At 43.1% G+C, this 14,686-nt stretch overlaps 1 protein-coding gene across 1 annotated transcript in view; it reads left to right on the top strand.

Annotated features, from left to right (window-relative positions):
- LOC117519298 (gamma-aminobutyric acid receptor subunit gamma-3) overlaps nucleotides 1-14,686 on the top strand; it is a 281,204-nt gene that overhangs the window by 254,627 nt on the left and 11,891 nt on the right. The window contains exons 6-7 of the mRNA XM_034180629.1: nucleotides 7,783-7,920; nucleotides 9,987-10,139. Of these exons, the coding sequence (XP_034036520.1) occupies nucleotides 7,783-7,920; nucleotides 9,987-10,139 (291 nt within the window). The remainder of the gene's footprint in view (nucleotides 1-7,782; nucleotides 7,921-9,986; nucleotides 10,140-14,686) is intronic.

Here is a 14,686-nt window from a genome sequence, read left to right as displayed (position 1 = left end):
CATGTCCTGGGTCTTCCCCGGGGCCTCCTCCCAATGAGACGTGCCCGGAACACCTCTTCAGCGAAGCGTCCAGGGGGCATCCGAAAAAGATGCCCGAGCCACCTCAACTGACTCCTTTCGACGTGGAGGAGCAGCGGCTCGACTCCGAGTTCCTCCCGAGTGACCAAGCTCCTCACCCTATCTCTAAGGGAGTGCCCAGCCACCCTGCGGAGGAAACTCATCTCGGCCACTTGTACTCGCAATCTCGGTCATGAGCCAAATCTCATGACCATAGGTGAAGATCGAAACATAGATCGATCGGTAAATCGAGAGCTTTACCCCACTACTCAGCTCTCTCTTCACCACGACGGTCTGATACAGTGACCGCATCACTGCAGATGCTGCACCGATCCGTCTATCGATCTCACACTCCATCCGTCCCTCACTTGTGAACAAGACCCCGAGATACTTAAATTCCTCCACTTGAGGCAAAGACACTCCACCGACCTGAAGAGGGCAAAGCACCTTTTTCCGGTCGAGAACCATGGCCTCGGATTTGGAGGTGCTGATTTTCATTCTGAACGCTTCACACTCGGCTGCAAACCGCCGCAGTGCATGCTGAAGGTCCTGATTTGACGAAGCCAACAGAACTACATCGTCCGCCAACAGCAGAGACGAGATTCTGTGGTTCCCAAACCAGACCCTCTCTACACCCTGGCTGCGCCTAGAAATTCTGACCATGAAAATAATGAACAGAACTGGTGACAAAGGGCAGCCCTGGTGGAGGCCAACGTGCACTGGTAACAGGTTTGTCTTACTACCGGCAATGCAAACCAAGCTCCTGCTGCGGTCGTACAGAGACCGGATAGCCCTTAGCAACGGACCCCGTACTCCCAGAGCACCCCCACAGGGTGCCACAAGGGACACAGTCGAACGCCTTCTCCAGATCCACAAAACACATGTGGACTGGTTGAGCGAACTCCCATGAACCCTCGAGCCCCCGATGGAGCGTGTAGAGCTGGTCCAGTGTGCCGCAACCAGGATGAAAACCACACTGCTCCTCCTGAATCTGAGATTCGACCATCTGTCGAATTCTCTCCAGTACTCTGGAATAGACCTTACCAGGGAGGCTGAGGATCCCCCTATAGTTGGAACACACCCTCCGGTCCCCCTTCTTAAACAGAGGGACCACCACCCCGGTCTGCCAATCCAGAGGCACTGTCCCCAATCGCCACGCGATGCTGCAGAGGCATGTCAGCCAAGACAGTCCCACAACATCCAGAGACTTAAGGTACTCAGGACGGACTTCATCCACCCCAGGAGTCTTGCCACCGAGGAGCTTTCTAACCACCTCTGTGACTTCGGCCTGGGTAATGGATGACCCGAGTTTTTGCCTCTGCGACCACACGGCCTGCGGCACGCTTGGTCTGCCGGTACCTGTCAGCTGCCTCCGGGGTCCCACCTACCAAAAAAGATAAGTAGGACTCCTTCTTCAGCTTGACGGCATCCCTTACTTCCGGCGTTCACCACCGGGTTCAGGGATTGCCGCCGCGACAGGCACCAGAGACCTTGCAACCACAGCTACGAGCGGCTGCATCAACAATGGAGGTGGAGAACATGGTCCACTCGGACTCCATGTCTCCAACCTCCCCCGGGATCTGGGAGAAGCTCTCCCGGAGGTGGGAGTTGAAGACCTTGCTGACAGAGGGTTCCGCCAGTTGTTCCCAGCAGACCCTTATGATATGTTTGGGCCTGCCAGGTCTGACCGGCTTCCTCCCCTCCCAGCAGATCCAACTCACCACCAGGTGATGATTGGGTGACAGCTCTGCCCCTCTCTTCACTCGAGTGTCCGAGACACGTGGCCGAAGGTCAGATGATACACTACAATGTTTATCATCGACCTCCGGCTCAGGGTGTCCTGGTGCCACGTGCACTTATGGACACCCTTGTGCTCGAACATGGTGTCGTGATGGACAAACTGTGACTAGCACAGAAGTCCAACAACTGAACACCACTCGGGTTCACATCGGGGAGGCCGTGCTTCCTGATCACCCCCCTCCAGGTCTCACTGCCGCCACCCATGTGGGCGTTGAAATCCCCCAGGAGAACAATGGAGTCCCCAGTCGGAGCGCTATCTAGTACCCCTCCCAGGGACTCCAAGAAGGTTGGGTACTCTGCACTGCTGCTCGGCCCATAGGCCGAGACAGCTCCCCCCCTCTAGCTGCCACCTTATCGTGGTGGGGGAGTTTGCATACCCGGATGATCCTAGGAGCTATGTTGTCGGGGGCTTTGTGCCCCTTGTAGGGTTTCCCAAGGCAAACAGGTCCTAGGTGACGGGTCAAACTAAGGGCAGTTCAGAACCTAATGACCAGTAAAAAATCAAGGACAGAGACGTCGCCTGGTATGGAGGAGCCGGGGCCCCACCCTGGAGCCAGGCCTGGGGTTGGGCTTGCGCGCGAGCGCCTGGTGGTCGGGCCTTAGCCCATGGGGCCCGGCCGGGCTCAGCCCGAAAGAGCGAAGTGGGCCCGCCCTCCTGTGGGTTCACCACCTGCAGAGGGAACCATGGGGGTCGGGTGCAGAGAGGATTGGGTGGCGGTCGAGGACGGGTGGCCCGGCGGCCCGGTCCATGCTCACAGCCCCTGGCTGTTGGGACGTGGAATGTCACCTCGCTGGGGGGTAAGGAGCCTGAGCTTGTGTGGGAGGTTGAGAGATACCGACTAGAGATAGTCGGGCTCACCTCCACGCATAGCTTGGGCTCTGGTACCCAGCTCCTGGAGAGGGGCTGGACGCTTCATCCGTGAAGTAGTCAGCCCTATTTTTTGCAATTATTATAGATGTTTTAAGGCTGTAAAACCCCTCACTACACACTTTATACACTTTTCTCAAACAGGCATTAACATTTTTTTACTTTTCTCTCCTGTGTAAACACTCTCTTTTTTCTTCTGGGCGAGAAGATTATAAACAGACACATGCAAAACACAATGCGCGTGCTCTCCCTTCACTCACTGCGTCCGGAGGTACAGATGCGGGACCCGCAAAGAATCCAAGTCCTCTCTGGGTCACCATGTAGCTCTGCGGCTGCGGTCAACATCCACATCAAAACAGCGAGCGTAGTCTCTGGACCTGTTGCCAGATTTGGCGTAGCTCCGCACAGCAGACAAGAGGGCGGTGTGAGTGGCCCGCTGCTGCATTTACCAAGCCCGCAGACTCAGTAAGCACATCAGAGGCAGTGAGAGCAATCGCGGTGATGCCGACTGGTCCCGTGACCGGCCCGCCTGATAAGGAGGCAGAACACAATGTGTTGTTAAAAAAAAGCATGCAAAATTGCACTAAAAAAATCAGCGAAACTGCGAGGTTGCGAAAGGTGAACCGCGTTATAGCGAGGGACCACTGTAATTAAAAGACATATCACATTTGCAACTCGGCCCCCGACAGGTCACTGCGCACTGGACACGCCATACCGGCTGATGTGTTGCATCATGTGATGTGTGGCACGAGAGCCGGCTCTTCATGAGACGGGAGTCGGCCGACTCTTCATGAGATGAGTGCATCAGATAATTCATGTAAAACATAAAAGGGAAAACAGTAATCCATGTCTTTTCATTACTTCCTGGTGTATGTCAAGACGGAGGCTAAGTCTGCTCTTTATACAGGAATTAAGTGTTATAAAGTGTGGTGTTTTTTAATTTTTTGCTCCGCTGATGTGTGCGTGACTTTCCACATTCTCGCACTGTGTTCGTGTGCATGAACATGAGCGTGTACAAAACCGTCACCACAGTATCATGCATACCTGTCCGACCGTGCGTCCCACCCAACAGCAGGTGAAATGTTTTGTGGATTTCGTTCACAGATTTTCTTCTGGTTTCTGCTTCTTTCTCCCAACGTCGTCTTATGTATGAAGGGGCCCTAAGCAAGCACACAGGTGACAGTGGTAAGGAAAAACTCCCTCTGATGATATTGAGGAAGAAACCTCAAGCAGAACAGACTCAGTAGGGTGAACCACTGCTTTGGCCATTCTAACAGTTACAAGGTTTTTACAAAATTTTGCCAAGCTGAAGAAACAGAAAAAACAGAATAGCATCTAAAACAGAATGCATCATTGAGGTGAGCACACAGTCATTGGCGCCACAGGCAGGGCACACTGGGGTACAGAGCCAGTGTCCACCCATTGCCTCATTAGTTTCACCTCAGTAAAAGTTGTCTTCATGGAAGACTGTATTCCAAAAGCAGAGACTGCAGTGGCTCAGAGAGCCAGAAAATACAGTACACCATATTTTCTGGAGTATAAGTTATGGTTTTTTATTAGTTAGGGCATCCTGCCACTTGTACTCCGGAGTGATTTATGTACTAAACAATTGCACATTCATTGTTAATTATACCAGTTATAATGAGTATTTACACAGGACTTTCCCAGGAATCAAAACACTAAACAAAATAAACTCCAATAACAAAAGAAGAAATGCTAATCATAAAATGTACGTAACAGCAATGCACAGAATTCCAAATTAAAGAGCTGATAATACAGAAATTAGGTGCAACTTATACTCTGGTGTGTGTGTGTGTGTGTGTGTGTGTGTGTGTGTGTGTGTGTGTGTGTGTGTGTGTGTGTGTGTGTGTGTGTGTGTGTGTGTGTGTGTGTGTGTGTGTGTGTGTGTGTGTGTGTGTGTGTGTGTGTGTGTGTGTGTTCCAAAATGATAATCCAAAATGATGGTGTGAATAAGTAAGTGCCCAACTTAGTATAACATACAAACTATCACTTTTACATCCAATCTTCTTCAGACAACTCAGGGGATGGATACATCAACATTTCCAAGACACTAAATATGTCTTGGTCTTTATTTCCATCAATTATGTAGAAATACAAATAGTATGACACTCTATGGTGGAGCAGACAGTTCTCAAAAAGTAAGGGGCTTTGCAAGAAGGAGACGAGTGAGGAAAGCCACCAAGACACCCAGACAACCCTGAACAAGTTATAGGTGTCTGTGCCTGCGACTGTAGAAATTATGCATAGTGCAAGTTTTGAATTTTACATCACTACTCCTCGCTTGATAGTGGAGTAGAGCAGAGACAAATGTTCTTCCAACAAAACAGATCAAATCTAGGTTTGCATCTCTGATGTGCCTTCTGGCAGCTGAACTTTCAAGTTTTCTTCTTTTTTCTTTTTTTTGTAACAAGATCCTTCTCTGCACCATTTCATCATGAAGCTGTATAACTGGAATTTTCCCATCAGCTTCTCGGATGTGACTGTGTCACTGCTGCCTCACAGCAAGAAGGTTGTGTGATCGCTTCCTGCCCTTTCTGTGTGGAATTTGTATGTTCTCTCCATGTCTGCGTGGGTTTCCTCCAGGCAATCCGGTTTCCTCCCACAATCATAATCATAATTTAGATATACCTTTGTATACTGTAATTAGGGTTAAATGCAGAGGACACGTTTCATTGTGTGTGTGTGTATATATATATATATATATATATATATATATATATATATATATATATATATATATATATATATATATACAATGACAATAAAGGCTCTATTCTATAAATATAATATATAAATATTAATTATTTAAAGTGTGTTCATTTAAAAAATGAGGTGGGCTGATGCTCGCCAGGGATGGTATATTGCATTACACCTGTCAGTCTAATATGTCAATCCAGTGTTGCCATTCAGTAACGTTGACTGAGTTACAGACTCTGTTCTGGACAGTTATTTGTCACTTTATATTTGGGATTGTTGAATCTTTAGTGATATCATTCATAATAAAAGAGAAAAAAGTGTCAAATGTTAATACAACCCCTGGCAAAAATTATGGAATCACCGGCCTCGGAGGATGTTCATTCAGTTGTTTAATTTTGTAGAAAAAAAGCAGATCACAGACATGACACAAAACTAAAGTTATTTCAAATGGCAACTTTCTGGCTTTAAGAAACACTATAAGAAATCAAGAAAAAAGATTGTGGCAGTCAGTAATGGTTACTTTTTTAGACCAAGCAGAGGGAAAAAATATGGAATCACTCAATTCTGAGGAAAGAATTATGGAATCACCCTGTAAATTTTCATCCCCAAAACTAACACCTGCATCATATCAGATCTGCTCGTTAGTCTGCATCTAAAAAGGAGTGAACACACCTTGGAGAGCTGTTGCACCAAGTGGACTGACATGAATCATGGCTCCAACACGAGATATGTCAATTGAAACAAAGGAGAGGATTATCAAATTCTTAAAAGAGGGTAAATCATCACGCAATGTTGCAAAAGATGTTGGTTGTTCACAGTCAGCTGTGTCTAAACTCTGGACCAAATACAAACAACATGAGAAGGTTGTTAAAGGCAAACATACTGGTAGACCAAGGAAGACATCAAAGCGTCAAGACAGAAAACTTAAAGCAATATGTCTCAAAAATCGAAAAATGCACAACAAAACAAATGAGGAATGAATGGGAGGAAACTGGAGTCAACGTCTGTGACCGAACTGTAAGAAACCGCCTAATGGAAATGGGATTTACATACAGAAAAGCTAAACGAAAGCCATCATTAACACCTAAACAGAAAAAAATAAGGTTACAATGGGCTAAGGAAAAGCAATCGTGGACTGTGGATGACTGGATGAAAGTCATATTCAGTGATGAATCTCGAATCTGCATTGGGCAAGGTGATGATGCTGGAACTTTTGTTTGGTGCCGTTCCAATGAGATTTATAAAGATGACTGCCTGAAGAGAACATGTAAATTTCCACAGTCATTGATGATATGGGGCTGCATGTCAGGTAAAGGCACTGGGGAGATGGCTGTCATTACATCATCAATAAATGCACAAGTTTATGTTGATATTTTGGACAATTGAAAGGATGTTTGGGGATGATGAAATCATTTTTCAAGATGATAATGCATCTTGCCATAGAGCAAAAACTGCGAAAACATTCCTTGCAAAAAGACACGTAGGGTCAATGTCATGGCACAGGGTCAATGTCAACGAGCAGATCTGATTTGATGCAAGTGTTAGTTTTGGAAATGAAAATTTACAGGGTGATTCCATAATTTTTTCCTCAGAATTGAGTGATTCCATATTTTTTTCCTCTGCTTGGTCTAAAAAAGTAACCGTTACTGACTGCCATAATATTTTTTTCTTGATTTCTTGTAGTGTTTCTTAAAGCCAGAAAGTTGCCATTTGAAATGACTTTAGTTTTGTGTCATGTCTGTGATCTGCTTTTTTTCTACAAAATTAAACAACTGAATGAACATCCTCCAAGGCCGGTGATTCCATAATTTTTGCCAGGGGTTGTAGAATTTATTTGTCAAGTGTGTGAGAAAACAATTAGCAGTTGGGTCAACATCCTCCCTCACAGTTGATGTTTGTGTTAATTCAAAGTCTGTGACATTAAATGCTGTCAGGCAACCTCAGATTGTGATTTGCTTTTCTTCTTGAAATAGTCACATGTCTGCTTCGCAGAGAAAAGCATCAGGCTGCAGAGTGATAGACGATAGAGAGTTATAGAAATGGTCTCATTAAAGCCGTCATTACCCTCGTGTGATTGATGTTAAAAATGCTCCCAGGCTCCATGTGTATTGTATGAAGGTCAGATCCAACATCAAGATGGATTCAGCGCATTATTTTCATAAATTCTTTTTTAATCTACTTTTTCTTCTGCCTCTGTCTTCATTCCAGGCTGTCCTTTCATTAGTCTGCCTCCAGCATAAGACAAATGTTGCTCTGGGTGGCCTTAGGTCTTTCTGCACACGGTATCCATCCCTGTGGCACACGGAGTCACGCACACACTTTCCTCTGTCTAATTGCAGATGGGTACCCACAAGATGAGATGATTTACAAGTGGAGGACGAATTCTGTGGAGGCGGCTGACCAAAAGTCCTGGCGACTCTACCAGTTTGATTTTATGGGCCTGAGGAACACTACGGACATAATAAAGACGACAGCAGGTAAGCTGTAAATCTTCCTCTGTTTCTTCTTAACATTTGAGCCGTGCTGCCAACAAGATTACTATAGAAAAACAATATGGATTTTTAATTTTGCCAACCAGAATCCATCAGATTAGGTGCAGGTGATTGTATTGAGTGTGTTGTGCACAGGCCCAGATTGTCTGTCGTACCACACCTGAAAAACATAAATATGATCATACAGCAGGTAAAATAAATATTGAACACGTCACCATTTTTCCCAGGAAATATAGTTCTAAAGGCCCTACAGACATGAAATTTTCATCAGATGTCGGTAACAACCAAAGTAATACATGCAAAGAAACCAAAACAAATAAGTGTAATAAAATGGAATGACAGAGATTAAAAGTACTCAGCACACTTACTGAAATGTAATACTTTGTACAAAAGCGTTTATTGGTAATAACGTCTTCAAGACACCTCCTGTGTGGAGAAACTACTCACATGCATTGCTCAGGTGTGATTTTGTCCCACTCTACCGCACAAACTCTTCAAATCTTGAAGGTTCAGTGGGCCTCTTCTATGAACTCTGATCTTTAGTTCTTTCCATAGATGTTCTGTTGGATTCATGTCAGGTGATTGGCTGGTCCATTCCAGCAGCTTTATTTTCATTCTCTTAAACCATTTGAGTTTCCTCGTCTGTGTGTTTGGGATCATTTTCTTGCTGAAATGTCCACCCTCGTTTCATCTTCATCATCATGGACTGGTTGTCTGTGTGAGTGGTTGCCATCCAGTAGCTAATGTGGTTCTGTAGCATGGTGGATGATGTGACAGGCGTGTTTTCAGGTCTGACCTGACCCTGAGTGTGCAAAAACAGAAATACTTGACAAACACAGTGGTCTCTGCCGTAGCTGTTGCTTTCTTCCCTGCAGTGAGTGACGTTTTAAGCACATGTATGCTTGGTCTGAGTTTTGTGTGACACAAATCACATCCGTTGAAGAACGGAACTAAATGAGCAGAAACGTGACTTCCAATCACTGATTACAATCATTTACATATTTGTAACACACAAATGTTTCTATGTTTATCAGCTGTAAGGAAAATCTAAATTCCAGTTCAGTTCAAATCATATAAGCCGAGCAGGGAAGGAAACCAAAACCGGTTCCAATTTGCATTTGGGGTCCAACTTTGTATGAAATTGAATTTGGAGCTTTCAAAATTAGTTTTCCTGATTTGGGTTTTGCCCTTAAGAGACATTTGAGAAAGTAGGTCAATACCAAACAAATGTGTAGTAACCTAGGGAATAACCCTGTTGTGTGTGATGATTTGTGGATGTTAATGCTGGATTTTATGGTCACAAATTGAGTTTGGATATTTGTGACCTTAATCCAGCGTTAATGTCCACAAATCATCAGACACAAGGGCGTTGTTCCCATTCTAATCCAATTCCATCATTTGCACGGTTTATTTTTCTGTGAGTAATTTGGTTGGCGAAGTTTACCGTAGCAACAGCGCCATTATTGACATCTGGACGCGGTCGGGGTGCGAAGTAATATATCAAATGTGAAATGGTCGAATATTTTGCCACCGTCAATGCGGTATTTTGTGGTCGGAAATCTCATACGATTAACCAATCAGATTTACGGAACAAATGTAATTGTATTAGAATCAGTATTTCCCAGTCCTGGGCCTCAGAGCCCAAAGCGCTGCACAGCTTCCATTTGCCCCTAAACTGGTCAGATCACCTCTGTCAGGTGTGTTGAGCTGATCTGCAGCTGGCTGAGCAGTGTGTTTTGTGTTTATCTTTTACTTATTTTGAGATTTTGGTGGATGTGCTATAACTGTTATACTATGTAGAAGACAAATTATGTTACTGAAGTAATTGGGCTGAAAGAAAATCCCGATTAGGGCATGGATCGACCAGAGTATAACTCATTACCTGAACCATAGTTTCAGTCTTACTGAGGTCATGGGTTAAATAGGAGCTCAGTTATGTTCAAAAACTCCTGAGATATTATCTCAAGCTTGACTATTTTGACCAGTTTGACCTTTGAGTAGTGATGATTAAACATCTTGCAGACTAATGTGTGATGTTTGTTGTCACACAGGTGACTATGTGGTGATGACTGTGTACTTTGACCTGAGCAGAAGGATGGGATACTTCACCATCCAGACTTACATCCCCTGCATCCTCACCGTGGTCCTCTCCTGGGTCTCCTTCTGGATCAAAAAAGATGCCACACCAGCCAGAACTGCTTTAGGTACTGTGGACTTACTACAGTTCTGTAGACCTCTCTGTACACAGGATGGAAACCTATTTCTTTCACCAACACTGATGAGATAAGTGTAAGTAATGGTGCATAGTATTAGCAGATGCATGCATCATCTCAACATTCTTGATTTGAATTTTATGGTTGCACATTTAATCGTGTTTTCCTGTGTTTAATATCTTTATCTTTTTGTGCCACTGAATCTGTGTACTGCATGGACATTAATTTATCACTTAACCTGAGCCTCTCCATTAGTTTCTTCTGTTTTGTTATGTTTTGCCATCTTATGTGCATGCTGTCTATTCATTGTGCAGTCATGTGGAGCATTTTGGTGAAGGTAATTGACATCTTCTTTTTTCTTCTTCTTCTTGTTCTTTTTGTTTGTTTGAATGAGGTTGTTTACCCAGAATGTTGTGAAATGTAACACACACGTGATACACACCTTTAACACTCTCAAGGGAAGGTAGCGACTGATACTAACCTGCCAGGATGAGTGCTGAAACTAGTGTCAGGGCCAGTAGGTTCGTCTGCTGGAGCATCATGAGATGTTGAAATGAAACTCAAACACAATGGAATGAAAATGCCGGCTTTAGTAACTGTAGGAATTGCTAACCATGAACATATGTACAAATTTAAATGCATATATCAGTGATGAAAGTTTTCCAGAAATGACCGGAAATCAGGGTTTTTACTCACGTGGTGAACGTTTTCTGGTTATTTTTGACAACATATGTCAGAGTCCATTCATTCAATTCATTTCTGTTCCATGCCCAAACAGTTGGTGGCGGTAATACACCGTGTTGGTTTGCAAGCCGCCAATAATTTCCAAAGAAGAAGGATTTATTTGTTTGGAGTGGCTATACGCCCAACCGTTGGTTCAATAAAGTAAATACGCGAGCATATACGTAAAACCACATCCGACCAATGAGTGCGCTTGTAAGTTCATTTCTGGTTTCAATTTGGGGAAAAAAGGCACATATTTTCTCGCTGGATGCAGGAGGGGTCGCAGCCCATTGAGGGACTGTGATCTAAAGCGGTTCTGTTTGGCTCATCACACCCAGGGAACTGTGTGTTGGTAACAGGCTTCTGTTCAAAATGCTTATGAAGTTTGTGTGCTTTCATCCATTGCGGTGTTTTCTTTTCGCAGTAATTAAAGATGGCGAATAAGGTAAGACATTATATTTATCTGCCCAACGGTTGGGCAAATAAGATAAGACATTATATTTATCTGCCCAACAGTTGAGCGAATAAGATAAGACATTATATTTATCTGCCCAACAGTTGAGCGAATAAGATAAGACATTATATTTATCTGCCCAACGGTTGGGCGAATAAGATAAGACATTATATTTATCTGCCCAACAGTTGGGCGAATAAGGTAAGACATTATATTTATCTGCCCAACGGTTGGGCGAATAAGATAAGACATTATATTTATCTGCCCAACGGTTGGGCGAATAAGATAAGACATTATATTTATCTGCCCAACGGTTGGGCGAATAAGGTAAGACATTATATTTACCTGCTCAACGGTTGTGCGAATAAGATAAGACATTAGATTTATCTGCCCAACGGTTGGGCGAATAAGATAAGACATTATATTTATCTGCCCAACGGTTGGGCGAATAAGATAAGACATTATATTTATCTGCCCAACGGTTGGGCGAATAAGGTAAGACATTATATTTATCTGCCCAACGGTTGGGCGAATAAGGTAAGACATTATATTTACCTGCTCAACGGTTGGGCGAATAGCCTTTGACTTATTTGTTTTGGGCTTTAAGAGTTTATGAAGCCATATTTTTGTGGGCTGTGTTGTTGTTTTTCTAACAGTTGTGGACATTAAAAGTCACGAGCTGCATTTTTTTCCCTCCAGTAATCATACATTAAGTGGAGCTAATGGGTGATGCTTCCAGCAGCTAAGAATGCTAATGCTGTTAGCATTCAGACGAGAGTTTGCGAGTCAAACTCACAGGATTAATGAGTTTGAGCAACAGAAAAGAAAATTGTCTGAGGTGAGTGAGTGAAAATAATACGTGACGTTAATGCTCTGCTGAGGTTTATCAGCTAAATTAGCTTGTTAGCTGCAGAATCAGTCGCTGTTGAGCTGAGTGTTTGACCAATTTTTATTTTTACCAAATAAAGCTACACAGTTTTTATTGTTACTGCCGTAACTACAAGAAAACTTTAAATAACTTAGATTATTTTATTTTAAGTTTTTTAACCATCAAGTTGTCAAAGAAAATAGCACAGTGCTGTTTCATATTTCTTTATATTTTAAGAAATATATTTCTTGACCACATCAGAAACATACATTTGATGAATGAATGAATTAATCTACCATTAGTACATGGACACATTACTTTTCATTTTATTTGTCTAAAAATAGTTTTCTGATGTAAGAAAAGTTTTTTAACTTCATAATGTACAGTAATCAGAAATTAATGTTGAATTAAAAACATATTTGTAAGGATTTTAAGGAGGCCAAGAATTTGAAAACAGAGATAATCAATAGCTCCAAAGCTCCTGCCAAAACTAGGAAAACTCAGACGTGATGAACAAGTTGATGCATTAATGTGCGATAAATACTCGTATTGTTCCATCTGAATTGATAGTGAGAATTATTATGTATGAATTCTTTGAATTGTCATTTCTTTTACGGTGTACTTTTCTGAACCACAATGTGATTTTTGGATTAAAGGCTGGAGCACAATACAAGTTGTGAGAAAAGACAGGTGGAAAAATTGACCTGACCCAACAAAAAAATGTTTTGTTTTTTTTTGTTTGTTTTTTAGATTTCTTTGGTGGGTAAATAGACCTGAAAATGCACCAGAATGCATCTGATATCTCAAATGTTTCTGGGGGACAACCCCCAGACCCCCTGCCAGGGGCTTTGGGCCTTTGGCCCTTGCCAAAAACTTTCAGTTTTTTTCCCATGGCCCACTTTCATCACTGGTATATACATACATGAAGCGGAGTTATTCCATTCCACAAAAATGTACCTGAAGGAAAAAGGAAAAAAAGTATCATTGGTTTAGCCAAACCTAGATCATATCCCAGTCTCAGGCATCAATCATCTTTTGAATATACTCTCATCACTTGAATCTCTTTATCTTCATCTTCACGCTATTTCATTCAAATTTACAGGTCAGAATGACCTAAAGAAAAAACAATTGTGGCTCGATTCAGATCAGTAACAAAAATCAAATGAGGAGTCAGTCCTACTTAGTAACCACGAGCTCCCATTTCCAGATAATGAATTAATGCAAACAAAAATAAGTTTAGTTCAAATTGAGAAAATAACCCTAGAATGATGACACAATCAGGGTCCAATGTTCCAGGATGGGCAAAAGAAAATAAATCTGCAGGACTCCAGGGAAATTAAATTCTGCACTGCATATGCAACACTCTCACATACATCATAAAGAAAATCAATAAATAAATAAAATCAATTGAAACCAAGAAGGCCTGTGGTTTTGACAACATCCTAAATGAAATCAAATTCATGGTTCCCAAATTCTAGTTGGCCATATTAAAGCTCTATAACAAATTCAGATTCTTCGTTGTCATTGTAACAGGTACAATGAAAGGTAAGGTGCACGACTTTCAGTGAAAATATAAACCTGAGTAAACTACGTGAACACTCGAAAGGAAGAAAAGAAAACTAACATAAAATTTAACAGAATTGGGGGGAATCTTTCCACACAGGTCCCCCCAATGATAATGGGCTGAATGTTTATTTTTTTCACCTGAAGTCTACAATTAGCTCCTTGGTTTTGGATGTGTTCAGGAACAGGTTATTTTTTTCTACACCACACTCTCAGCTGTTCCACCTCATCCCGGTAGGCGGACTCATCTCCTCCAGTGATACAGCCAACCACTGTAGAGTCATCCGCATACATAATGAAGGTGTTGCTGGTGTGGATAGGGTGCAGTCAGAGGTGTAGAGGGTGAAGAGCAACGGGCTCAGCATACAGCCTTGAGGGGAACCAGTGCTGAGTGTCACATCTGTGAATACGCAAGGGCCAGTCCTGACTCTCTGTGAGCGATCTGTCTGATTAAGTCCTTAATCCAAAGACATGTGAAATGAGGTAGACCGAGGTTCAGCAGTTTTCTCATGAAGTCATGCGGGAGGATGGTGTTGAATGCTGAACTGTAATCCATGAAGAGAAGACGGGCATAGTTACCCTGTTACTCCAGGTGGGTTAGCATGGTGTGGAGGGCAGTACTCACAGTATCCTCTGTGGACCTGTTGGCCTCATAAGCGAATCGGTATGTGTCTGAAATGGGGGTTATGAAAGACGTGATGTGATGTCTAGCCAGTTTTCCGAAACACTTCACCACAGGTGTGAGTGCCACAGGCCGGTAGTGATTGAGGCTGGTTAAGAACAACAAAGTAGACATTCCAATTCAAATTTGGCTCAAAATATTGGACTCCGTTATAGAACTCATTTCTCTTTATGATTGCGAGGTCTGGGGCCCGCTCGACAACCAAGATTTTGCTAAATTTGACAAACACCAAATTGAAACTCTGCATG

The sequence above is a fragment of the Thalassophryne amazonica genome, chromosome 10 (genome assembly GCF_902500255.1).
Source record: "Thalassophryne amazonica chromosome 10, fThaAma1.1, whole genome shotgun sequence".
Taxonomy (NCBI): Eukaryota; Metazoa; Chordata; class Actinopteri; order Batrachoidiformes; family Batrachoididae; genus Thalassophryne; species Thalassophryne amazonica.
The sequence above is the reverse complement of the archived record's forward strand: the minus strand, read 5'-3'. Positions and strand labels throughout refer to the sequence as shown.